Source organism: Electrona antarctica, assembly GCF_951216825.1.
Source record: "Electrona antarctica genome assembly, chromosome: 12".
In the NCBI taxonomy this organism is placed as follows: domain Eukaryota; kingdom Metazoa; phylum Chordata; class Actinopteri; order Myctophiformes; family Myctophidae; genus Electrona; species Electrona antarctica.
In genome coordinates this window covers 39,608,413-39,632,624 of record NC_136793.1, presented here as the reverse complement: position 1 = coordinate 39,632,624, position 24,212 = coordinate 39,608,413, and the positions used below count along the sequence as shown (strand labels likewise).

Below are 24,212 nucleotides of genomic sequence, written 5' to 3'. Positions count from 1 at the left end.
CTCCGGCAGGCAGGCGGTGAGATGGCACCATTACATCGAATCATCCACATGAATCCACACACATTGTGACTTGAACTAAACATATCAACGAAATGAACGAATAGGAAACTATATTATTTATATTCCTATATACTGCCAAATATATGCGAAATGGGGGTTGTGCTAGCTTTATTACAGTAGGATCCTGTAGGGTGCAGGCAGCCATGAATATAGGTCTATGGGGGTCCTTGACATGAAAAAGTCACTGCTGTAAAAGACATACAGAATATAGGGTAGGCTATAGGCTACACGGGATACTTACAACACATTAATCTGGTCGACCTCATTTAAAGAGTACCACCAAATAAAGTGAGAATGTTTTCTCTATTCAATGTTAGAGTTAGACCTCGTTAAACCATTCAAACCTGACACTACAAACAGTAATCAGATATACTGTTTGCTGATAAAGAAGCAGTCATTTTAACAACATACCAATATACAATAAAGTTTATTTACATGAATAAGTATGTTTCATACAAAACATCAATATATGCTATGTATGATATATGTTATTTACTGTATTGATGGATTCAAGCCAGGTGTGACAGTGAAGTAAAATCTACTGTATTTGAGTTCTTCAGATATAATCTCTCTGGTGTTTCAGTATTCTGACCAATTGTGTGTTAAGAACTTAGCACTATCAAGGTTTACAAGAATGTCTCTGGATAAATATGATCATTCTCTTGCAACTATTATAATGTAGACAAACCTATCATTTTAAAATGGTCATTATGTGCATTGCTGGGATGTAGTTAGAGTAGGTGATGGAGTGAGACATGTCTACTCTAGAGGGACTCTCGTTTCAGATGTTCCGGTTTTAGATTCAGGCCTGGGCAATTTCCTCCTCCTCATCATCCTTCACCTGTTGAGGGAAATCAAGAAAATGCATAAGAAATTATGAGTATTCATTGTTCTAGTACCCTAAAAAAATATGTAATATGCAATATACTGTTGATAGGACATCTTCTTGGGAAGTCACAAACCTCCTCAACTGATTCTACTTCTGGAACGTAGAACTGTAGCATATTTTGAATTCCACTCTTCAAGGTGAGTGAGGAACTAGGACAACTTGTACAAGAGCCTTGTAGCTTCAGTTTTACAACGCCGTCTTCAAAGCCTCGATACACAATATCTCCGCCATCCTCCTGTACAGTTGGTCTGGCAAGGATTAACATCACCATCATTATATGGAAAAGACGGGTTTATTAAGTAGAACTATGTACAATATAACCTACAAGAGCAGCTAGCTACCTGATTCGAGTATCTAGAAGTTCTTTGATCATAGCAACCACTTCATCATCATCATCTGATGGTGCTGCAAAGACAAAGTGATTATTATTTATATTTAAAAAAAAATACAAAATATTGGCCTATTCTATTTGTGTTGGCTGTGTGTGTCCCTTGCCTGTATCTTCACGAGGAACAGTTCCGTCGTTAATAACAGGCAGTCCGGTTGTGAAAAAGTCCATTATAGCAGCAAATACATCAGGTTTAATTACTTTCCATTCCATATTTGCATCACTCTAAAAACAGAAAGATTTCAATGAGATTAAATTATAATAGTGTATTATTAAACATTGTATGCACAGTGTATTAGCGTGTTTTCTAGTTTCTGTGTATAATATTACCTTTGTTATAGTGATGAAATCAGGGCCTAGGAAAACACTCTTCACTCCATCAATTCTAAACAACTGCCTGGAGGAATAAAATAAATAAATAAATAAAAAACAGAATTGTCAAAATCGAAATACACTAAAAGCTCATTTCAGGCGATGGCACACTGTTGTGCCTTGAGGTAAGGTCAACTGTGCCACGGAATTTAAGACCACCAAGGCATTTGTAAACTTTGCCGATCATCAGCCAACAGTGGGGGTCACAACAGCAACAGTCAGCAGCAGTTATCGGTGATCCGAGTTCCCCCTTGTTCTTCTGTCCCGACACACAGCAGAGTCCCGTTCTCATGTCATGACTGCTGCAGCGTGCAGCCTGGAAAAATTATGCCGCAAACTTAGATATTAAATGCAGCGCTACCTCTGCGCACTGGTGGTCCTGTACATGCTGTCAGTGTTCGCCCTGTTCTCGGGTCTTTATGCGCACAGTAAACTGTTCTTTTAGCGGATTCGACCGTTATCATACGATCTTATGGGCCCAGTATGTCCGTTTATCATGCATCTTATGGGCCCAGTATGGCCATACTGGCCTACTCACCATAGTAGCCTGGTCAAGGTTTCCCACTGGTGGACGTGTCATTTCCAACTATTGTCGGTGCATGGAAACTAGGGGGTACTAATATTTACTATTCTCTGCCTATAGGGACGCAACTCGAACGGCACTGAGTCGGCTCTGGTGGCTGTCGCAACACTTGGCACGGCGACTCACTCGGCGGTGCCTCGCGTGGCTCAAGGCCACCAGAGCCGGCACGCCTCCATCATGGTCACAAAACGCAAACGCTCCCATAGTTTCACTTCCACGTTTCCCAGTATGTGTGATTATCACATTCTATCTGTATTCTAAGCTTCTGATCACGAACATTCTCTTGATTAAGGGGTGATAACATTCGAAGCAGGTGCAACGGTTCTCAAACTTTTACAGCGCTCCCTTATGGGGGAGAGTGGGAGACACTCGCCAGATGAGTCCGACATGTGTAAGGGTCCATATGGATTTGGGATACTCAAGGAACCCCTACAATGGTTTCCTTCTCAAAATGTATACAGTTACTAAAGCTTTCTTTTTTATTTGCAAATATAAGTAACTGGTATGTGCAAAAAATAGATGGAAAAACATGATGATGATGGTATGTGCAACCAAAAAAAAAGCATACAATTATTGAGTGGTACAGTATTTCTATAATTGTTGCCATTCCTGCTTATTTACCCCTCACATAATTGTGTGTATGCGTGCATTAAAACATTTCTTTTTAATGTATATACTGTACATCTATTTTATTCTTAAGTCATTGCATTGTTAATACTGGGTGGAATTTTTCATTATGTAGCCCTCTATTTGACAATTTTATACCTGGCCAGAGGAGATCCGAATGCATCACGAGGTGCAGCAAAATCCATTGTTCCTGATTCAAGAACTGAGCACCCAGGCAGAAACTTTAAGCTGTTTGGATTGGGTGTGTCCTGGGTCTGAATAAACATGGTCCTTGCTGTGAAGAGATACACAAATATGAAAGGAATGTTCAATGTTGCATTAATCATTAAAAAAACAAAAACAACCTTTCTGGTCAGGTCTACCTACCCGAAATAAGAGAGAAGGGTGCCTGTGGCCATCTCCTTTTGGCTCCTGTGTTCTGTGAAGCCCAGTGCAATCCAGCACGCTGACACCCATGCCCTAATCCTAATAGACTGAAAGCACAAATTGACAATTGAGATCCAGCAATTCTTTCTTGAACACCAACCATGCATCCACATGACACCTCAAGTGGCATCTGTATTTATTTTATGATTCTTTTGTTTGCCATTTTATGCTACTGGAGTGTAGAGAGACAGGAAACCTAACACCTAAGACGGGAGACATGGATCTGGTATAGGGTACCGATTTCCTCCTGTGATCTAGGCCTAAGTGTTCTGGTATGAAATGTACAGTAGGAAAAGCATGTATAACTGTGTATTCGCTATTTATTCTGAAGCTGTATCTTCCATTTAGTTTCACACACACACACACACACACACACACACACACACACACACACACACACACACACACACACACACACACACACACACACACACACACACACACACACACACACAGGAATGACGCAGTATATATATATACACTGTTTTATATCTCTATATCGCTCTGGTCCACTTGCCACTTTGGCTGCCGTTGCATTTAGGCTATGGGACTGTTCTCTTCCTGCCATCGCATGAAATGCAGAACAGCCTCACATCTGTATCGAAAATATAAAACGTTTTACCTCCTCACCAATACAAAGGTGGCTTGTGTAATTAGAAAGCCTACTTTCCTTAGTGGACGCACTCTGAGACCCCCACCACACATATAAAAAATACTTTTAGTTACTCCACTGCGCCCTCTACCGATATTGCCAAGAGAAAACCTCATAGACAAGATTTTTCGTTCCCTTTCTGGCCAAAAAGTACATTTTACATGTGTGGTGGGGGTCTCAGCCACCACTAAGGAAAGTAGGCTTTATAATTAGCAGTGATGCAATTGTGTTTATGCTGGGTGGAAGGTATGGGGAAATGAAATGTTTTTAATATCCCCACCGGTGCTCACATTGAAGAGAGTACCTGTCACTGTTCCTCCTGTCACTGTCCCCCAGCTACAGTACAGATTACAGAATATATCACTGTCCCCGGCTAGCTGTCTCTCTTCAATGTGAGCACCGGTGGTGAGTTAGATTCTGAGGGGGAGGGGGAAATTATACTCTCTTCTTGAGTCTCTTCACAGTGTGAGAGCGCCAGTGGTGAGTTAGATAGTGAGCGGAGTGGGATTTATTTTTTTACACAACACCAGCTCTCTCTGAAAGCACAAATTAACAACTTGAACACCAACCATGCAGCTGCATGAGCCTTTGTATTTATATGATGATTATTTTGTTTGCAACTCATGCTGTACATTTATATGTTAGAGTGTACAGACTGAGAGACAGGAAAGCTAAGGCCTAAAGAAGGGAGAGACATGCGAGAAGGCTACTTAACACTACCGACTGAGAAACAAATAAAATCACCACGATCCCACACCGAGTTCCAGATATTAAAAATAAAATGTAAGAGTTGCTAGCTTGTGGCCAGAACCATGCACTTATAAATCTATCTGCGTCATTCCAGTTAATTCGTGTAAGTTACCTAACGTTGACCAGGGTCTGAGGGTAGGCTATTACAACTGACTGAGTACAAGACTTTTGCAAAAGGCGAAACTTTGATGGAAAGGTCCACACTGTTGCATCCCATGATTGAACACAAATGCAAATACTGACAAAAACATACCGATAAGAAAATCTTGTCGAAATACTCAACAACCTCCCGACCTGTCTGCAAGTCGCCATGTTTGTTATTATCCTTGTGTGATGTTCACCAACGTTCTAGGAAAGCCCTGCTGTGATTGGCCAGTAGGAGTCTGGAGTCTCTCGCGAGGAGCGTAGCAATTTGCAAATTTGCTGCTAACCTCTCCCTAAATCTCTACAACTGGGTGCTTGTCACGATGACGATGCCAGTCAATTAGATGCGTGTCACAATGACGATACCCCTCGTTTATACCGGTACCCATCTTTATATATTAAAAATCTTTGGTTACACTATTAACCCTAAACCTAACCTCAGTAAAACGATGCATGCCAGGGAGCCAATCAGACACATGTTAAGGCGGGTCTGCAACTCTGCATTGTGTCGTCATTCCTGTTTACGGAAGTGGTAAAATAAAATGGTACGTCGGTTAAATCATCCCCCCGAGCCAACATAATCTGCGACCAACCTCGCGTCACCAGGCTAATACCTTAGAGTATAGCTAATACGCAAGTCGCGACGGTTTTGGAAATAGTCAATCCTCCACATTAAAGTATCAAAAGATGCCTTCAAATCGAAACTTTCGGAAGAGAAGGGGTTCGTCTGATTTAGAGGAAGACGAGGTAACAGAAGAAGTAAGGTAATGTATGCTAACTTCAACGGTTTGTCTAGCTCACTTGGGTTCCTTTTAAATGCCACGGAATGGATGGATCTGTGATGTACTTTATGTAATGAAAGCCTGGGTATCGACTCGAGGCTATACTGTTTGCTGTATAAATAGTTTGGGGATTTTTTTTCTTTCTGTATTTGCTTATTTTCAATTCTTTCTTGGTTGTTATATAATTTACCTTGCTGCATGATTGCATCTATCCCGATGCTTTGTTGTACAATTACCGCAACATTAGTTATGAACTCCACTATGAAGCTTTTTTGAGTTTATGTTCATAATGTGTTTTCTCCTTCATGTAGAGCCAAAGTGGATGAGGCAAAAGAACTACAGGGTTTGCGGAAAAGACAGACTGGTGTCAGGTACAGAGGTGCCTTTTTACTATTCTGCATTACTATGTTTTTTTTATTAACCAACATTGTTTACATTTCCTTCTGGATAGTGTTGCCGCCTTATTGGTGGGGGAGAAACTGCCTCTTGATGACATTGATGTAAGTGACCGGTTGTTTACCAACTTGAGTAATAATATTTATAACAACTTTGTCTAACCATTTCATTGGCACATTTTAAAATTACACATCATTGTTTCTTTAAACTTACCTTACAGGATGACCCATTTAAACTGAAGACAGGAGGTGTTGTGGATATGAAGAAAATAAAGGACAGGAATAGGGACATGTAAGGAAACCTGGAACTGTTTTGATGATTTGACTGAATTCTTCATTAGACAGAAATGTAAAACAGCACAAGGTACATTCAGACATTTGAGCTAAAAGGATAACACAGAAAAGTCCGGGGGACTTGTTTCCATTGTGGTCCTATGTATTCAATTAATCAACATAGCATAAAAATAACAAATACAATATCAACAAATAGAAAAAGTGACCTATGGCAAAAGGGAGTTTTCCTCTCCCTTTTCAGGAGTGTTTTGAAATAAGCCAGTGAAAGTGATCCACATTTGTTAAGGGATGGTGTCGGGGTATTCCACACTTTGGTGGCAGTGCTGTAGAAGGAGGATTTCTATAGGTGGGTCGGTGGTACCAGTGGGTGTTTTATTTTGAGTTATAGTAACTGAATGTCATTGATGTGCACATTCCATCTTATGTAATTTGTGTGTTTCATCATGTCTTCTCTTTTCAGGACAGAAGAAGAGACCTCAGATCTCAGCCTGGGCACCTCTTTCTCAGCTGAAACAAATAGAAGAGATGAGGATGCAGACATGTATGCACATTTTCTCCTTATCTTGAAATATCTTTTTTAGATTTGGTGTACTTATGTTTATACATTACTCATACATTACTTACAAGTCAAATAATGCAAGCATTGTACACAAACTTAACTTGAATCAGAATATGCCACCAACTCATTGTTTTTCCTCTCAGGATGAAATACATTGAGACAGAATTAAGAAAGAAGAAGGGGTTGGTAGAGGAGAAGGTACAGAAGGTGAAGGTGAAGAATGCAGAGGACTTACTGTATGAGCTACCTGAGAACATCAGGGTCAACTCGGCCAAGAAGACAGAGGAGATGTTGTCCAACCAGATGCTGAGTGGAATCCCTGAAGTTGACCTTGGCATCGAGTATGTGGAAGAGTGTTGCATGCCCCAGTTTATGACTTACTTAACATATCATATTCTAGTCTTGCCCGTTTTTGGAGAGTAATTTTATGCCACTCTTAAGCTGACAAAAGGATTCCAATGTAACTTACATGCCACTGTTTCTTTAATTTTGTCTTCTAGCGCAAAGATAAAAAACATTATCTTTACAGAGGAAGCAAAAGCAAAGCTCCTGGCAGAGCAGAGAAACAAGAAGAGGGACCATGGCACATCCTTTGTACCCACTAACATTGCTGTCAACTATGTCCAGCATAACCGCTGTGAGTTAGACCATTTTTTTTAATTTGGGTAAAACTCTGCATTGTAAAGAACTTAAAATAAGAAGTAAATGGCTGGCTAACTTCTAACCCTTCTCTCAAGTCTATCGTGAGGACGTGAATGCACCACAGAGGCACCACCACAGACACAAAAAGGAAGAGCCAATTGCAAGGCCACTGCGAGTGGGTGACACAGAGAAACCAGGTCCAGAAGGTAAGCAAGTGTTGTGTAGGCAAACACTGCACTCACAACAATTAACAGTAGTACATTTATATCTTACATCAGACACTTGACTAAAAGCAATGGTATACCTGTATGGAGAACTGTCTGGAATTAATAAAATGACTCCCATCTTTAAATCTTTTATAAGTTGCACCAGAGCCAACCAACTACCGCAAACGTCCTAATAATGAGAAGGCCACTGATGACTACCATTACGAGAAGTTCAAGAAGATGAATCGGCGGTACTGAGTCTTATTTACAATTCAACCTGATGATCATCCTGTTTTCTATTAATATCCATAGAAGAGCGGTGTAATTTGTAGATGGTATTCTGGCTAAACAAAATTCAACTATTGACAGAATAAGTTGAACCTTTTTTTTTCTTTTGTAAATTTGTCATTTTATTTTGTACTTGGATGTATTTGGAATATATATCTTTTTTTTTTACTCTTTGACATCTAATATAGTAAATATACCATCAAGGTTTCAAGTCTCTCACTTTTTGATGGTTGAGTTATTCTTGAATAAACATAACTGAATTTGTACTTCAATTAGTAATACACAAATCCAAGACGTTTTTATTTTTTATTGTTTGAATTCTCTTTTGAAACTTGTATATACAGTATGAGGTAGTCTCGCATAGCCAGACGATCAGATCTATATTATACGTCTAAGGAAATTAAAATTCAATGTAGGAGGTAGAACCATGCAGAACACCAGTGCTAACAAACCTACACTCACTGCTTTGAACAATCCTGATACCCAATATGAAGGACCACCGTTAAGTGCATTAATGGTCGTCTGCAAATGAAAATAAAAGCCTGGGTACCCACCCAGGCTAGTGATGGTCTGGCTATGAGAGATTCTTTGAACAATGCCATGTAAGCAGGAATATGGAACTTGACCAATAAAGATTTTGACGAGTAAGATTTGCAATGTGAAATTTACACGTGATCCTGTTCATTTGGATGAAATCATCAGCTTATTTATGGTATGTTTCTATTCTCCTTTGTGGCCAGATGTAAATTTATGGGGTCTAGTATAAAAAAATCGCTATACAATATAATTTAGCCCCATGTTCGAATGCCCCGCCCCCCTGTCAAATAGCTAGAACGAAATTAAGTGACCAATGAAACAAAATTTACGTTCATCTTTTATGTTCTCTCTAATCTCTAATAACCTAAAACATGAACCTTGGTGGAAAAAAAACTAAAGTTGTCCTTTAAATTCCAGTCCACCTTCATGTGAACACAATTTAAAAAACTTGACATAACACACCAAGAGACATTACTAGCAATGACCTAGGCCAGGGGTAGGCAACCTTAGGCAAAGGTGCTACTGCTAACATTGGCAAAGGGGAGGGTGGATCACTGGCAAGTGTATAGGGTTTTTAAAGAAGAAAAGTTTAGTCAGTCGGTCACAAATTACATTGTGCACATAATTCGAATACCAAACTACTCGCCCCTTTACCAACTCGCCCCGGGCGTACAGCCGGCGGAACTGCGCGGCCTGGTATTCCTAATGTAACCTAAATAAATTATAAATTAATAAACGGTTAAACCTAACCGTATTCCTAACCTTAACCTCAGTAAAACTATGCCCAAACCTAACCCTATACCTAAACATAAAGAATACAAGAACCGTCAGACCGAGAGGTCGGTGGAAAAGGGGGGCGAGATGGTTTAGGGGCGACCGTACCGGATATCCATAATTCCACAATCTTAACTGACTGGGGACAGTGGGGAGTCTGGGAGATAGGTGGGTTATTCTAATGATCATACAGCCAATATTTCTAAAGGTTGTTATGTATAACCTATGGACAATCAAAATCAGTTGGAAAAACATTTTTATGTGGAGTAACAATTTAACATGTGGATATGGCACACCGACTAAGAAAATGAAAGCATGGCACTTCATGTCAAAAAGGATGCTGAACCCTGACCTAGGCTGTACTATTATATACAAACCATGTAGGTCTTATATGTTCCAAACTGTTCTTGATATTCTCCAATCTCCAGTGTTTCAAGGTTTCTCTGTAGATGTGGTCCCATGTCCGTTGAGATGGTGTTGTGGGTTAGTCTCCTGTGAGGGAGGTCCATCAACGTCTTCTCTGCCCCCCTGGGCAGAACCACAGCTGGCACCTGGGGAGGCCCAACTGTCTCGTCGCCGGTAGGCCTCACACAAGGGTAGGTCGGTACTGTCCCATTGACTGTAGCTTTTCAGAACAGAAACCAATAGGAGGCATAGAATCAGCGCAGCACAGCAAGAAAGGAGCAGACAAGAGCACCCAGTCACAAAAAGCACATTCAGGGGAATATGGAAAAATTTGTCAAGGGACCAAAGAAATGAGGACAGACAAGAATTAGCCACAAGGCCATGAAACAGCCAGTGTGAACAGAAAGCTTAGATGTTCTGGCGTTGCCTAATAGGGGCAATTTTATATTTCGTTGCACGACTGCGTCACTCAACGAAGTATAAATTAGGCTTTTGCTTGCAATCTGCATACAAAGTACAATATTATGCAATAGTTGGTGGTGGAGAAGAGAAAGAACAAGTGAGTGCAGCAAGGCAGAAAGGAGCCCTACATCCAGCATGCTAAAAGCAGTTTAAAGAAAGACAATCTCAGCCCTTTCTTACACAAAAAACAAATTAGACAAACTACAACTGTTTCGTTTCTACTTTATTTCTTAATCGTCGTGGGTCTACTGATAACTGATACAGAGTCACTGGAGGGTTAAGGACGGAAGGAAGTTATAAAAATTCGCCACCTGCATTTAGGCTATTTACAGAAAACAAAACCTTGGGAATCGTTATTAGTTTCACCTGGCCTAGTTTTAAATTTGACCTAAGAGAAAAATAGAAAGTAACAGAAAACATACATAAGTCTACACATACTTACACATACTGGCTTTGCACTTTATATTTGTAAATTTAGATAGCATTATATAAATATTAAAAATGTATGTAAAATGTAGTATTAAAATGAATGTACATTTTCAAAATACTATTTAACAGTTTGGTTCCTTGAACATGGTTTACCCCCCATAAAGTATTGTATTTGCTTTCATTGCACGATTTCCCTTGATACATATCCAACATCCATCCATCTCTTTACATCCATTAATGAAATTGCCTTAACGAACTTTGAATGTGACATTTTGTGAATGAGCTGTTCTGATTTCATGCAACATGGTCATCATTTCACTCCTGAGATGTTTTAGCCTTGGAGGAACTAAGGAATGAATAATATAGCATCATCAGTGCATTAAATAAGAACACCACTCAATTTATGCAAACACTTTTATCTATAATTGTCCAGTCAATATTTCTAAACTCGACACACAAAGTTCGGAAAGTTAACTTGGTCTGTGGAATGAGCAACGCAGCTAAACGTGTGGGTAGCGCCTCCCAAAACATTGCCACAATGGAAAGTGGTTGGTATTGACCCTTGCTTTGAGTTGCTTATTGGATTGGATGATTGCACTCTCACGCAGTAATAAGGAACAAAACAATTTGCCATTTTTACACTTTATTAATTTCTCAGTGTTAGGGTAAGTCCAGACCTCAACCTAATTGAACACTTGAGATCAGCTTGGGTGTGCTGTACGTGCTAGACTAGAGTGACCAACAGAACCACATTGGATGACTTGCAACAAAACCTGGTTGAGGAATGGGATGCCATCCCACAGAAAAATGTGCCTAGGTTGGTGAGCATGAGGTGGTACCTTTCTTACACCCGCTACTGAGTTCTATAACACTGAGTGTAAAATTAATAAAGTGTAAAAATGGCCAATATGTGTTGTTTTTTCCTTATTACTGTGGGAGAGTGCAATCATCCAATCCACTGACACAACTCAAAGCAAGGGTTGAATACCAACTAATTGTTTTGGAGGCGCTACCCACATGTTTAGCTGTGTTGCTCATTCCACGAATGCACAATGCTTACAAGCTATAGCTATGACTAATCAACAATTAGTATGATATAAAATACAATACCACTTGGTATTATTAAAGTGGAGAAATAATGGACCAAAGTTAAGTTTCTGAACTTTGTGTGCTGAGTTTATATCTCCCAGGATAGATACCAAAGAAAACGTCAAAACTGTCAAGTCTTCACCATGTAAAGCCCACAGCCATTGACAGAATTTGAACAAAATTCAAAACGTAATTTGTCTTACCTTTGGTGGTTCTAAGTAAGTGCTGTGGTAAATGTATCCAGATATTGAGTAGTGTGTATGTATATGTATATATATATAATATTTTTTACCATTGCCACTTATTTCCAAATTAACAGGTTAGGAGGAATAATAAGTGCTGAGAAAAGGAAAATTATACAGTCTTAGACAAATGTCCATAGACATATTTATATGCAAATATTCAGTGGCATGTCCCTTTAAATCACGATATCCAGCAAATATAAGGTCTACTATTGACAATAATACACAACATCACGTATAATAAAATGAAGGCACTCGATCATCAAGTACACCATGAAGAAGATATAACCTGGTGGCATGTTGTGTTTTGCATGATACCACGAAGTCAATATCACTTATTTGAAAATGTGGCAAATGGTAGCTTGTATTAAACTAAATTTGAGGTTACCACAGTATTAAGGTTTTCGGGCAAGGAATGGGGTAAGATATTACATCTTACACGAGGCTTGGTGGTGAACGAACAAGGTACAAGAACAGCACGATGCTATGGAGGAGCATTGGGAATAAGGCCTGTATGAGCCTACTTGTACCTGGATGAGTAATATTCTTCCTCTAGCTCGTACAGGTCGATGGCGATCTCGTCGCGGAGATTTATGAGTTTCTTGTCACACTCCTCCTGCAGTGAGCGGAGATGCTGGTTCTGGAGGCTGATCGCATCGTTTACAGAAGGGAAGTCGTTCAGAATCAGGAACTGCTTCAAGTCGGAGACCAGCTTCATCAGCGACTCACCCGCACGCACCTGTCACAGCAACAGAGAAAGAGAAAGATAGTATCCATTTGATTTGGGTAAAAGGAATAAGAGTACCCAGGACACCGGTATACACATAAAAGCATAATCAAAGCAAGCCCCTTTCGGAACACTATACCTTTTCTTTTTTGCATTTGGGATGACAGTATACAGTCATCCCAAATACAAACAAATGATGCATGGTTCCGAAAGGGGATAAATAAAACCCTTCCCTTGGTCCTATGTATTGCGTGTCTCTTGCATAAGAATCACATGTTAAAAATACTTACAATGTTGGCCGCTCTAACGTGCATCTCATAATGGTCTTGCTCCGCTTGGGTGGCTCGAGCAACCTGCGTTTCGTCTTCGATCTGTTGGAAATACGTTTACCAAAACATTAATCTATATACCTGTAGACAACAGCTGGTATCAAAGCGAGACAGAAAGGAGTGCCAGTGCCAGATTAAGTAAAAAATAATCTGTGTTAAAGAGGACGACTCAGTACGGTACCTTTGCCGTTTTGATTATTTCTGTGAAGTTATCCAGAATGGATCTGATGTCATCCTTAAGTCTTTTATTGTAGTTCTGGAGGAGCGTCTCTTTGCTCTGTGAGACTCTCTGAGTAGCCATCCTGCGCAGGAGACGGCAACGGAGCTAACTTTACCCGACTGTAGTAAACACATCCAGGACATGGGCATCACAATCAGACAAGAGATCACGTCCATTCAATTCAATGATTGCACAAAAGAAACGGACATGGCAAGCAAATATATACTGGCTATTCGAGCAAATGTAAAACGCGTAAGCTACTATTTTACACAATTATATAATACGTACCTCCTATTGCATAGTCGGATTGATTGCGTTACTTTGTAACTCTGTTAGAATTAACCAGAGCCGTGCCAGTATTAGAGCCGTTAGGAATTAAAACAGCAAAGCGTGAAGTGTGCACCATAGATATATATAAACCTATGGTGGTGTGCACTATTGCTTTTCTCCATTTCCGTTTCCGTTCCGACTTCTGAGTCCGACCGACAGTTTAGTAGGGGAGCCTATCAATCAAATTTTGATGCCCGTGATTTTGGAATGTTAATTTTTGGAGACAGGTATATCTTGATTCTTGGGGTTACCAGAATGCCAAAAAAACATGTCTCCAATTTTTTATGTCAGGTTTAGCATGTTTAATTAGCATAATTAGCTAATAAATTGTCAAAAACGGAAATGGCAATAACTTTGCTTCTAGGTAACTTATAAAGGTGATCTAAGAGTCTGAGTCCATGTTTGTGATGTCCAGATATTCATCTGTTACCATTGTGAAGTCATACAACCTTTCCTAATTAGCATAATTGCCATACATTATGCAAAAACGAGGTGAACATCAGCAAATTGCTGCATGTTTTACTTTTAGTCAACTTTGAAAGCTTCTCACAGACTTCAAGTGTATGTTTACAACTCCAGGAATAATTATCATCCTATGAATAAATCATGCAACCTTTTGTCTATGTAATAATTATGTAATAATCACACCAAAACCAGAAATAGCTGTATTTCTTTGCTTTAAGTTAATTAATACGCATGATCTTACAGACAGTGTAAGTCTGTTTGCATGTCTAGAAAATATTAGAAGCGACCTCGCACTAAAGGGCTGGGCGAGTGCTGGTGCTTTGGAATGGGGGGTCAGATCAACATATCTGCCTGGGTCATGACAGACTGCTGGGCGAGTGCTGGTGCTTTGGCATGGGGGGTCAGATCAACATATGGAATGTATTCTGAACTGGCCATATATGGAGCGTGTCTTGAGTGTACAGGGTTTGATGAGGTCAGATCAACATATGGAATGTCAGAACAGGTCAGCTCCATATAGAGATCTAATTTAATTTTCGGGCCTGTTGAGAACTAATAACTTTGGGGCAGGCCCGTCTGTGACCATGGGAAATGGTCACAGAATTATCAGATTGTTTATTCTAATATTTACAGAAAGTTTTGAAAATTGAAGGGTCTCCATCTTCGTCGTCATCGTCAATCCCCAACAGATGTGCCTTGCTTACCACACACCTCTAATCATCTGCCCCACACATGCACATCTCAGAGCAGTTCAAATTTTAGATCGACAAGAACAATGTGATGCACTGTGATTTCTTGCAGACACATTTGATCAGTTGGGTAATGGTGGCTGGCCCGTGGGTATCCCGTGTTGTGACTGGCACCAGTTGAGCTCCCTCAGCCTCCCATCCATATTCAGTTGCTGGTGGCATCTGTGGGTTAGGTACGTGCTGCGTCAGAACTGAGCCTTTTTGTAGCTCATAGTATATACAGTAGCAACTGCAGATACCACCTCCACAGGACACCTGTTTAGACCTGGCCAACAGGTTAAATTCCCTGGAGCTGTCTGATCAGCTCCAGAGACGGCATGGAACCCTGGTAAGGCTGAAGTCCTCGTTTTACCCAGTGCCTGCACTACTGGCTCCAGCGATGATACGTTTTTTGTTCCCCACACCGGTGATGAAATAGATGTCCTTGCACAGCTGATGGTACCGTCGTATTGTAAGAACAAAGACATCAGTGTCAGGGGACTCAATGTAGAGCTGTGTTGCCCCTCTTCGGACAGCATCCAGGCTGTGCAGGATTATCCTTGTGTCAGCCTCTTCCTGTACGCTGTGGAGATGTTTTACATCGATAGAGTTTGAGTGGACAGCCTGCCTTGACGTGATTATAAAAACATTGGGTTTCATCTGGAAGTGTTGGAGGGCTTTCTTAGCAAGATAAGACAGTCAGCTCATCTTTGGTGCTGATACCTGACAAGAACTGTTTTTCTGACACTTCCCTATCGGTGTGTTGTCTTCCACATGATAAGTGGTAGGGGCCCGGGGCTTTCCACCCTGGCGTCGGTCAAATACTACATGGATCTCACTATGTTCTTTGGTCTTCCTGTCCAGTGTGGCTATGGAGTGGTCAGCTTACTGGGAACATGTCTTGATCCATGGTGGCTTTCCCATTGCCTGTACCAATGCCATTCCATCTATGACAGTTACACTCTTAGCTGGAAGGGTACAACTGTCAAAAAAGATTGAAGCATTTGTTTGCCAGCTGTACGAGCCCGGTACAAATCCTGTGGATGTTGATGAGCTCAGGTGGAGGTTATTCACAAAGAAACAATTAGAAGCCGAGAAGCTGCCACCTACACAAGCAGCATTAAATCAAGCCATTACCCATGCATATTATCAGGCAATGGTATGGGATCAGGACCACGTACCTAACCCACAGATGCCACCAGAAACTAAAAATGGATGGGAGGCTGAGGGAGATCAACTGGTGCCAGTCACAACACGGGATACCCACGGCCCAGCCACCATTACCCAACTGATAAAATGTGTCTGCAAGAAATCACAGTGCATATCACATTGTTCTTGTCGATCTCAAAATTTGAACTGCTCTGAGATGTGCATGTGTAGGGCCGATGATTAGAGGTGTGTGGTAATGTAAACAAGGCACATCTGATGGGGATTGACGATGACGAAGACCCTTCAATTAAATGTGTTTTCAAAACTTTCTGTAAATATTAGAATAAAAATCATGTGATAATTCTGTGACCATTTCTCATATTGTTCTTTATTTTATGAGGGATATATATATATATATATATATATATATATATAAAGCTAATAATGGAAAGGTTGCATATCCTAGTTATGGAAAGAGAATATTTTCTAGACATGCAAACAGACTTACTGTCTGTAAGATCACATTTATTAATTAACTTAAAGCAACGAAATATAGCTATTTCTGGTTTTGGTGTGATTATTACATAATTATTACATAGACAAAAGGTTGCATGATTTATTCATAGGATGATAATTATTCCTGGAGTTGTAAACATACACATGGAGTCTGTGAGAAGCTTTCAAAGTTGACTAAAAGTAAAACATGCAGCAATTTGCTGATGTTCACCTCGTTTTTGCATAATTTATGAAATTATGCTAATTAGGAAAGCTTGTATGACTTCACAATGGTAACAGATGCATTTCTGGACATCACAAACATGGACTCAGACTCTTAGATCACCTTTATAAGTTACCTAGAAGCAAAGTTATTGCCATTTCCGTTTTTGACAATTTATTAGCTAATTATGCTAATTAAACATGCTAAACCTGACATAAAAAATTGGAGACATGTTTTTTTGGCATTCTGGTAACCCCAAGAATCAAGATATACCTGTCTCCAAAAATTAACATTCCAAAATCACGGAAAGTGATAGGCTCCCCTACTAGTTGGTAGGAACCGTGTTTTCACAGACGAAGTGATTGGTTCCGCTTGAATAAATACAAATAAATATCCTGGACTCAGGGAACGTACACACGTAACGTCATTGTTATTGACCTTATAACTTTGTTCTAATCTAGAGCTATGATCTAAACCTAACCTCGCGTCACCAAAGTAACCTGATGAATTGAAAATGGAGGACCCTTTTGTAAAGAAGTTTAAGTGCTTTTTCTGGTTATATCCTCAGTAGCAGTTTTTGTATTGACCTGTACTTTCGTTTGAACTATACCCATTCTACAAACTGAACAAAAAAACAAAACGATCAATGTATACCTAATGTGAAAGTTGTTTTAAGCACCCTCGATCGCGTTCAATTTCAGATGACCAAACTGTTTATATACTGACCTCTAGTGGTCAATTCACACACCCTCGTTTAAAACCCCGAACTCAAGTTTAAATGAGACACACGCGTACTGTTCTTTTGCTTGTTTTACATTCATTTAATATTTTCCTTATGACATTACAGTTTTCAAGGCAAGCTTTGCAGCATGACTCAAGTATTTTCATAATGAGTGCTATAGAGGGTACAGCATCTGAAGCTGTCAAGTCTGCGATAAGTTTCTTATTTGACAGACTTGTCAAAATAATTTTATATAAACCTCATGTGTGTTATAATCAAAACACTCCTAGAATCTGACTTGACAGTTTGTCAGCGGCTTTGTGCAACCTTCATTTATAGAGATTGAGTGACATAAGTAAGCATTTATAAAAGATTGTACACTCCAACAAGAAGATGATTTACATGTTAACACAAGGAAGGAATGAAAGATCACACTTTGACATGAATTGTTTTGGTAGTCCATTCTTGAATGTGCCATGTAGGGGTGGAAAAAGTGCCTCAAGACTTCAAAGGTAAAAGGCAACAACATTTTCAAATTAAAAGGTTATTTTTTTAAAAGGAGGAAAAGAAAAAAGAAGGAAAGAAAGAAATAAGACTCGCCACTATGAGGGCTCAACTGTGATAATTACAATCCTCTGCATCATAACATGAAGCACAAGAGCTGTAGTTAATTGCACGATGCTGAAGGCAAGCATTGGTTTAGTTAGAGGAAGTTATTTTATTTGTGCATGTTTTCACTTCAGGTGCTTGGTAATCACGACCAGCCAGCCAGCACAAATTCAGAGATGGGCGTAATAAACAAAGATGTAAAAACAAAACAAAAAAGGCTGTTGATGTGCACAAAAGAGACAGCAAAAGGAACATGATTGTTCAGAAGCATTTGGTTGTCATTGCGAGTGCAAAAATATGATCCAGTAAATGCATCGGCTAATTAGGAAGCATACAACAAAATGGCAGCCATGTTGTGAATAATGTGTGTGTGTGTGTGTGTGTGTGTGTGTGTGTGTGTGAGTGAGAGAGAGACAGTGAGTTTTAGCAGAACCCTAAAAACTGATTGACTGACTGTAAAGCAAAAAAGAAGCAACAAATTAAAGTACATTTTAAGAACTACACAAGATATAACAGGAATTATTTGACTGTATTGGGTATGTAGTGCATTCATATAAAGCTGGCATGTAATGTAGAATAAGCCCTATGTTAACATTGTCATCACACACAGGGCAGGAACCATAAACACAACACAATACACATGACAGACAAGTTAGACTGACACTGAGGAAGTACAATTTCAAACATTAAACATTATTGTGTGAAATGTATCCGTTTATTATCCAGCATCTGATTAAGGTAGAAATATTGGGTATAACAGTACTGTTCAGATGCAATGCTTTTCATCCTAAATACTGAGACAAAGGGAAGAGGAGTATTCAGTGGGATCGGATAGCATAAGAAAGGTAATATAATTGCAGTTAAATTCCTATGAATTAATGAGACACGAGCCTGTATCATAGCTTCGCAAATTACAAGTGCTATAAGGGCTTTTTTCTTCTTCATTTTAAGCCTTTGTCAAGTTATAATCATATGAGCTGACCAAGCTCAGCACTTCCATTTTTAGAAACTTGTTTCAGAGACATGGAAGTTTAATGTGGCAATGTCACTCTAAAGGTACAGTTTCACAGTAAAGCTCAAATGTCCAGGAAGCTAAACTGCCAAAACGTTGAGATAAATTAGTCCCTAACTGAGCAATATTTAAGAGCGGATATGTCATACTGTAACTGAGGTAGGCAGGAAAAGAAACAAATATTGACTACCATAATCCTCTGAGTGCGTACCGAAGGTTGCGTGACACTTCATGATATTAATGAAAAGGACAAGAAAAAAAGAAAAGAAAAAAGAAAGCCAGCTGGAGCCTGGGACTGACGTCAACTTCCTTATCCTATTGCAGCATTTAAGTATAGTGAAGACCATCTACTACTATTAAAACTAAATCGAGCCATCTAAGACTGAGATCCACAAAGGCCTGCAGTCCAGCCAAAGTGCTGGTGACAGCATGCAGTGTGCCTGTTTTGATGTGCATAATTTAATGGCTCCAATACATACAGCCCTTATCTGTGCCTTCCTTTAGGGCTTTTCTTGTGGAACCTTAAGGTGAAAGGGCGCGGAAACAAATGGGTCTACAGCACCCACCTCTGAGGTCCACGAGTGAAGCGGACCAACAGCCACCGAACCCACAGCCGCTTGTCTGCTCACATTAGAAACGACCCTATGAGCTGCTACAGGCTGCTGGGGCAAAGGTCCCTCAAAGTGTCGAGAATATTTGGCCAGGAATGGTTGTGGGGCAACCTGTCCAAGCACTGCTTGTTCAGGTGTTATCGAGTGAGCAACAGCGGGATGAGTGTACGGATGGGTCTTGGGCTGAGGTGACATACTATCGACTGCTGTAGCCTCCTTCTTCCTCCCAAAAGGAGCCTGCATGAACACATCCATGTTGTGTGGCGTTGCGGAGGGGGCACGGGAGAACGGAGCATTGGCAAACACATCGCTCGCTTCATCTTGTGCAATCCGAAATGGGGCTTTAGAGAAGACATCTGGAACTGCATCTGTACCCCTTGTCGGTTGGGGTGCCTGCTGCGAATGATTCTGAGCAAAAGTGTTTGGAGCATCTGGATGGAAGTCAGCAGATTCTTGTATTGGTAATACAGAGTGCTGTGATGGTTGGTGGCATAACTCAGGCCCTTGTTCCTCTTCATCTTCAGAGTCTAGTAGCAATGGTCTGGAGCCACTGCAGTCATGGGTTCCTGCCTCACACTCTGCTGCTCCCCGGCTGTGCTGTTCTTCCATCTCAGCTTCCTCCTCCTGCTCTTCTTCCTCTTCCTCCATTTCGTCCTCTTCTTCCTCGCTAGAGTGAACACAGCCCTCATCTGCTTCAGCCTCTAATACCGGTGCAGCCGCCTCACTCTGCTCGCTGAGCACAGTATACCCGTTACTCTCCCCTTTTAGTTCTGCAGCAGAGAAAAGGCAAAACAATCAATTAAAGAAAGGAAACACATTTTCAGGTATCTTCTAGTATTTAACACATAAATCTCACTTACAAGACACCTCACCCTACAGTTCCATCAGTATTAAGTGCAGCTGTCCATCAAAGCTTATATATATCACAATGTGTTAACAGCTATTAACACTAAGCAATCGATGGACGTGACCTTACAGTCACAAGTGACCGTAAGTTCAACAAAAACACTAGACATACTCTACTACTCTACAGAACTACTAACACAACACAGACAAGACGAGCCATCACTACCACTACAACATAAAATTACCTTGTTTCAGCAAATTGCTTTCTCAACAGCTGCATAATCCTCTATGCACATTTACTCAACCATCAGCAAAACCTGCCTTGCTCAGCCTGGAGCACACAGTCAAAAAAGTAGCAAGGGTGACGGTTTGGATATAGGGGGTTGGAGCAGACACTGTTGAACAAGGAAGGAGCTCAGAGAGGAGTGAGTAGGTCAATGGAAACAAGAAGCCAAAGCACTCACTGGAATCACAATATTGTTAGAAGCCGGGGACAGACACAGGAGCAGAGACAGAACAGTCTTACCTCAGCAGTGTGGGCAGCAGCTGTTAACTGGCAGCTCTAGGGAAGATGGTTAGTGGCAGCCATTAAAGGAAAGCACCAGCTTTCAGTTCAAACACTAGGGCTAGGACCACATTGTTCCTGCTTAGCATACCAAGTTGTATTGTTGCTTAAAATCAAAGAGGTACTTTGTTTTCCCTTGGAAAGCAGATGTCACAAAATCAGAATACAGATGGAATTCCAGATAGAAAGCGATAACATGGACAGTTGATAGTAATTTAACCTTAAAAAACATATTGTAAAGCGATGTGGGTGGGTTGTAAATTAGAGAAAATATCAAGATTAGTTGAATGATTCAATATGGGCAATATATCCTGTAATCATAAAAATGAAAACACTGGTATGTCCCTTTAAGTGTTGATACACCATAACAAAGTGAGACACATTATTCTCTCTGGGTGTTGTCATCACCAAGGTTGATCAATTGGGCAACCTTGGCTAGTGAGATAGAGGTCCTAGCTGCTACCATAAAGTAGGATTAGACTACATTTTGACATGACTGACCAAGGGAATGATCAGTTAAATCATAAAGACTTGAGGCCGATTCTACAAATGCCTTCTAAATCAGTAATGTACTTTCGTTTTTTTTTTTTTTTTAAAGTTCAAAAATAGCAGATGTACAAGCTCGCAGTCCGACACAAAGTGACAAAGTGAGTTTGCTATTTTTGAATAGACAACACTAAAATCTAAAATGACAGATGGGTTAAAGGAAATAAATCGGAATACTAATTCAATTCAGAATATTCAAAATAGACCAAAAACAAAGACTGCAAGCCCCTGCTTTCTTTGGTAGAACAATCAATACAGAAAGACCAAAGAGACTGAAGTTACATTCACATTTACAAGTTTTATTCCCTTATCATTTTGTTTTTAATATTTTTTCCCCTCAATTCATAAAAATATAAGTACACACTGGATAATAACTCTGCTTTGACATATTATGGACATTTTCTGCCAAATCATGTAACTTTTGAAATAATCGAAGTAATTATATCGGTCACTGTTTAAACCCAACCAACACACTAGGTACATCGGTTCCACACAGCAACACAAGACTATACGGGCAAGGCTAGAACTCTACAGAATACAGCACTGTGGTGTCTAAGAATATTGTATTTTTGTTATTGAAGAATTGCATAGGTTAGCCACACCAAAACCTGCAAATGACTGCACTGTTCAACATTACTTGTGAAAAACAAAATAAAAGCATAGTTTTAGTGACCAATTATTTGTCGCATAATTGATGCAATTCTTATAATGACCCACAGGCCAATGTCTGTGACTAACCTTAAAAATGTAGACGGTTCCAAACAGCTAATACGTTTCAAGCAATTAACTTTATTTCCATTTCCTGGATATAAACTAAGCAAAGCCTTGCTCGTCAGTCGAATTACTTACTTAGGTCAGCTAGTTATGAGCAATTATTGTGACATTATGAATCTGGAAATAAAATTATAATGGGATAAATTGTCTTGTGGGATTATCTCTGTCAATATAGGCTACAGTCAGTCGCTTGTTTAAAAACAACATGATTGCACTGACATGAAACCATCTATATGGCATTGAGAGGAAGCGAGAATAGAACCATTATTCATTTCACAAAGGAAGAAATAACTTTAACTTAAAGCATATAGTAATGGTTACATCTCAATGGAAAGTTATGCTTTTAACACATTTACAAGTTTAGGAAACAGTTAAATGCATGTTCTGGTACTGTACTGTGTCAGTGTAATTTCTGATATATTCAGTAACTGATGTGATATGCACTATACAAGGTAACTTCTGCTATGCCAAGGACGTTTTGTGACTTTCATCTGGGCTGAAGGCAATTCAAATGAAAAGGGAATGCTCACTGGGTTTAAGGATTTATAATCCATCATATCATAGAAGGAAAACCCTTTTGTTGTACAGTTAGTTGGTTTGTAAGATTCACATGTGGCTCTGCTCAGCTTATGAGCAGAGGAACCCAAGGGCTACAGGATCAGAGATATCAAGAATCATTTTCCGTCATAAGCTCTGCCTTGCACTGAGAGTGAGAGTTTCCAAGATGTTGCGGAAACCTATTCCAGTCATGCAACTTAAAGTCAAATCGTTAACATTATGAAAATAATTTGAAACGAGTGCTTAAAATACTAAAATACCCAATGAGATTAGTCACAAGAACAGAGTTGCACCTACAGATTAGGATAACTGATGTTCAGACTGTGACATGAATGGAGAAATAGACAAAAGGACTTTGGACAAAAGAGGACTCATCATTGCACTCTTAAACACACTTATAAAATACAGCTTAGCAAATAATACAGAGAAATAAAAACTTATATTTTGTACTTTTCATATTGATACGCACTTCATACATTCATCATGATTCTAATTTTCTATCATGTCACATGTATTCATACCATGATATATGAAATGCTTCTACATATTGAACACTTTGTAGTCTACTTTACTAGTGCTGCCAGGGACAATTGCGGAAATCTAAACAGTGGTTTTATATACAAAGGAATGGATAAGAATATCTTTCCAGAATGGAAATGAATATTACTCTGATCTACTGTAGGGGGAAGCGACTTCAAGGAAATGTGGTACAAGAGGAGAGGGATAAGATAAGTACAAGACAGAGAGGATGTGAATAGGAAAGGGAGAGGGAGTAAACATGTGCAACATCACACATAAACCACAAATCCCATTATACTTTATTGCATGTCAAATGACGATCATAGCAGATCTACAAGCCAATAACACATCGCAAGACGTTGTGAGCTTGTAGATCTGTTCTTTTTTGCCAAATGTTCACTTAATATGACATGCCCAAAATAGGGATGCTAGGATTGATGTGGTTAAAGAGGAGACAGCACAATGTACAGTCTGTCTGATCAAACCTACACTGCATAAATGGATGGAACGCATTCCCTCTTGCTCTCGATAGTGGCGTACAGAAACAATGTTCTCAACTTCACAGACCCTGAGACCAGACATAATGGCAATTTTGGCAAAGCTGGCACACCTCGAAACATCTCTATCTAACTTTGGCATGTTTACCATCCCTTTTCTTTCCACTTTTCTTGCCAATGGGACAGCAAAGAAGATAAAGATATTGATCCAAACCCATTCACAAAAAAAGCCCATCCAAGTCCTTCATAGTTTTAACATGCATTGTAGGTGATGGTCATGTGTGCTGCCATGA

General features: G+C 39.8%; 4 protein-coding genes across 6 annotated transcripts in view; 1 reads left to right on the top strand and 3 right to left on the bottom strand.

Annotated features, from left to right (window-relative positions):
• Positions 1–471: 471 nt before the first annotated feature.
• On the bottom strand, positions 472–5,275 carry nfu1 (NFU1 iron-sulfur cluster scaffold homolog). The gene is made up of 8 exons (XM_079517085.1): positions 5,001–5,275; positions 3,286–3,392; positions 3,058–3,193; positions 1,668–1,734; positions 1,445–1,562; positions 1,291–1,354; positions 1,023–1,197; positions 472–901 (listed from the first exon to the last, which is right to left on the bottom strand). Exons 1-8 carry the CDS (start codon positions 5,057–5,059, stop codon positions 863–865), a joined length of 765 nt encoding a protein of 254 aa, XP_079373211.1. The 5' UTR covers positions 5,060–5,275; the 3' UTR covers positions 472–862.
• Positions 5,276–5,409: 134 nt separating this feature from the next.
• On the top strand, positions 5,410–8,625 carry cUnh9orf78 (chromosome Un C9orf78 homolog). The gene is made up of 9 exons (XM_079517084.1): positions 5,410–5,655; positions 5,985–6,044; positions 6,125–6,173; positions 6,290–6,360; positions 6,823–6,903; positions 7,065–7,262; positions 7,422–7,558; positions 7,659–7,769; positions 7,927–8,625. Exons 1-9 carry the CDS (start codon positions 5,579–5,581, stop codon positions 8,025–8,027), a joined length of 885 nt encoding a protein of 294 aa, XP_079373210.1. The 5' UTR covers positions 5,410–5,578; the 3' UTR covers positions 8,028–8,625.
• A 540-nt stretch (positions 8,626–9,165) lies between these two features.
• Positions 9,166–13,756, bottom strand: med22 (mediator complex subunit 22). Of its 3 annotated transcripts, none has more exons than XM_079517086.1 (5): positions 13,560–13,756; positions 13,233–13,390; positions 13,013–13,093; positions 12,526–12,734; positions 9,166–9,993 (listed from the first exon to the last, which is right to left on the bottom strand). In XM_079517086.1, exons 2-5 carry the CDS (start codon positions 13,350–13,352, stop codon positions 9,801–9,803), a joined length of 603 nt encoding a protein of 200 aa, XP_079373212.1. In that variant the 5' UTR covers positions 13,353–13,390; positions 13,560–13,756; the 3' UTR covers positions 9,166–9,800. The 3 variants fall into 3 exon arrangements, with proteins under 3 accessions (XP_079373212.1, XP_079373213.1, XP_079373214.1); XM_079517087.1 differs by having other exon boundaries at positions 13,233–13,353; XM_079517088.1 differs by lacking the exon at positions 9,166–9,993 and having other exon boundaries at positions 10,446–12,734.
• A 3,711-nt stretch (positions 13,757–17,467) lies between these two features.
• Positions 17,468–24,212, bottom strand: part of LOC306934574 (AP2-associated protein kinase 1-like) — a 36,764-nt gene continuing 30,019 nt past the window's right edge. Inside the window, exon 21 of the mRNA XM_079517193.1 lies at positions 17,468–20,384. Within this exon, the coding sequence (XP_079373319.1) occupies positions 19,504–20,384 (881 nt within the window). The 3' untranslated portion in view covers positions 17,468–19,503. The remainder of the gene's footprint in view (positions 20,385–24,212) is intronic.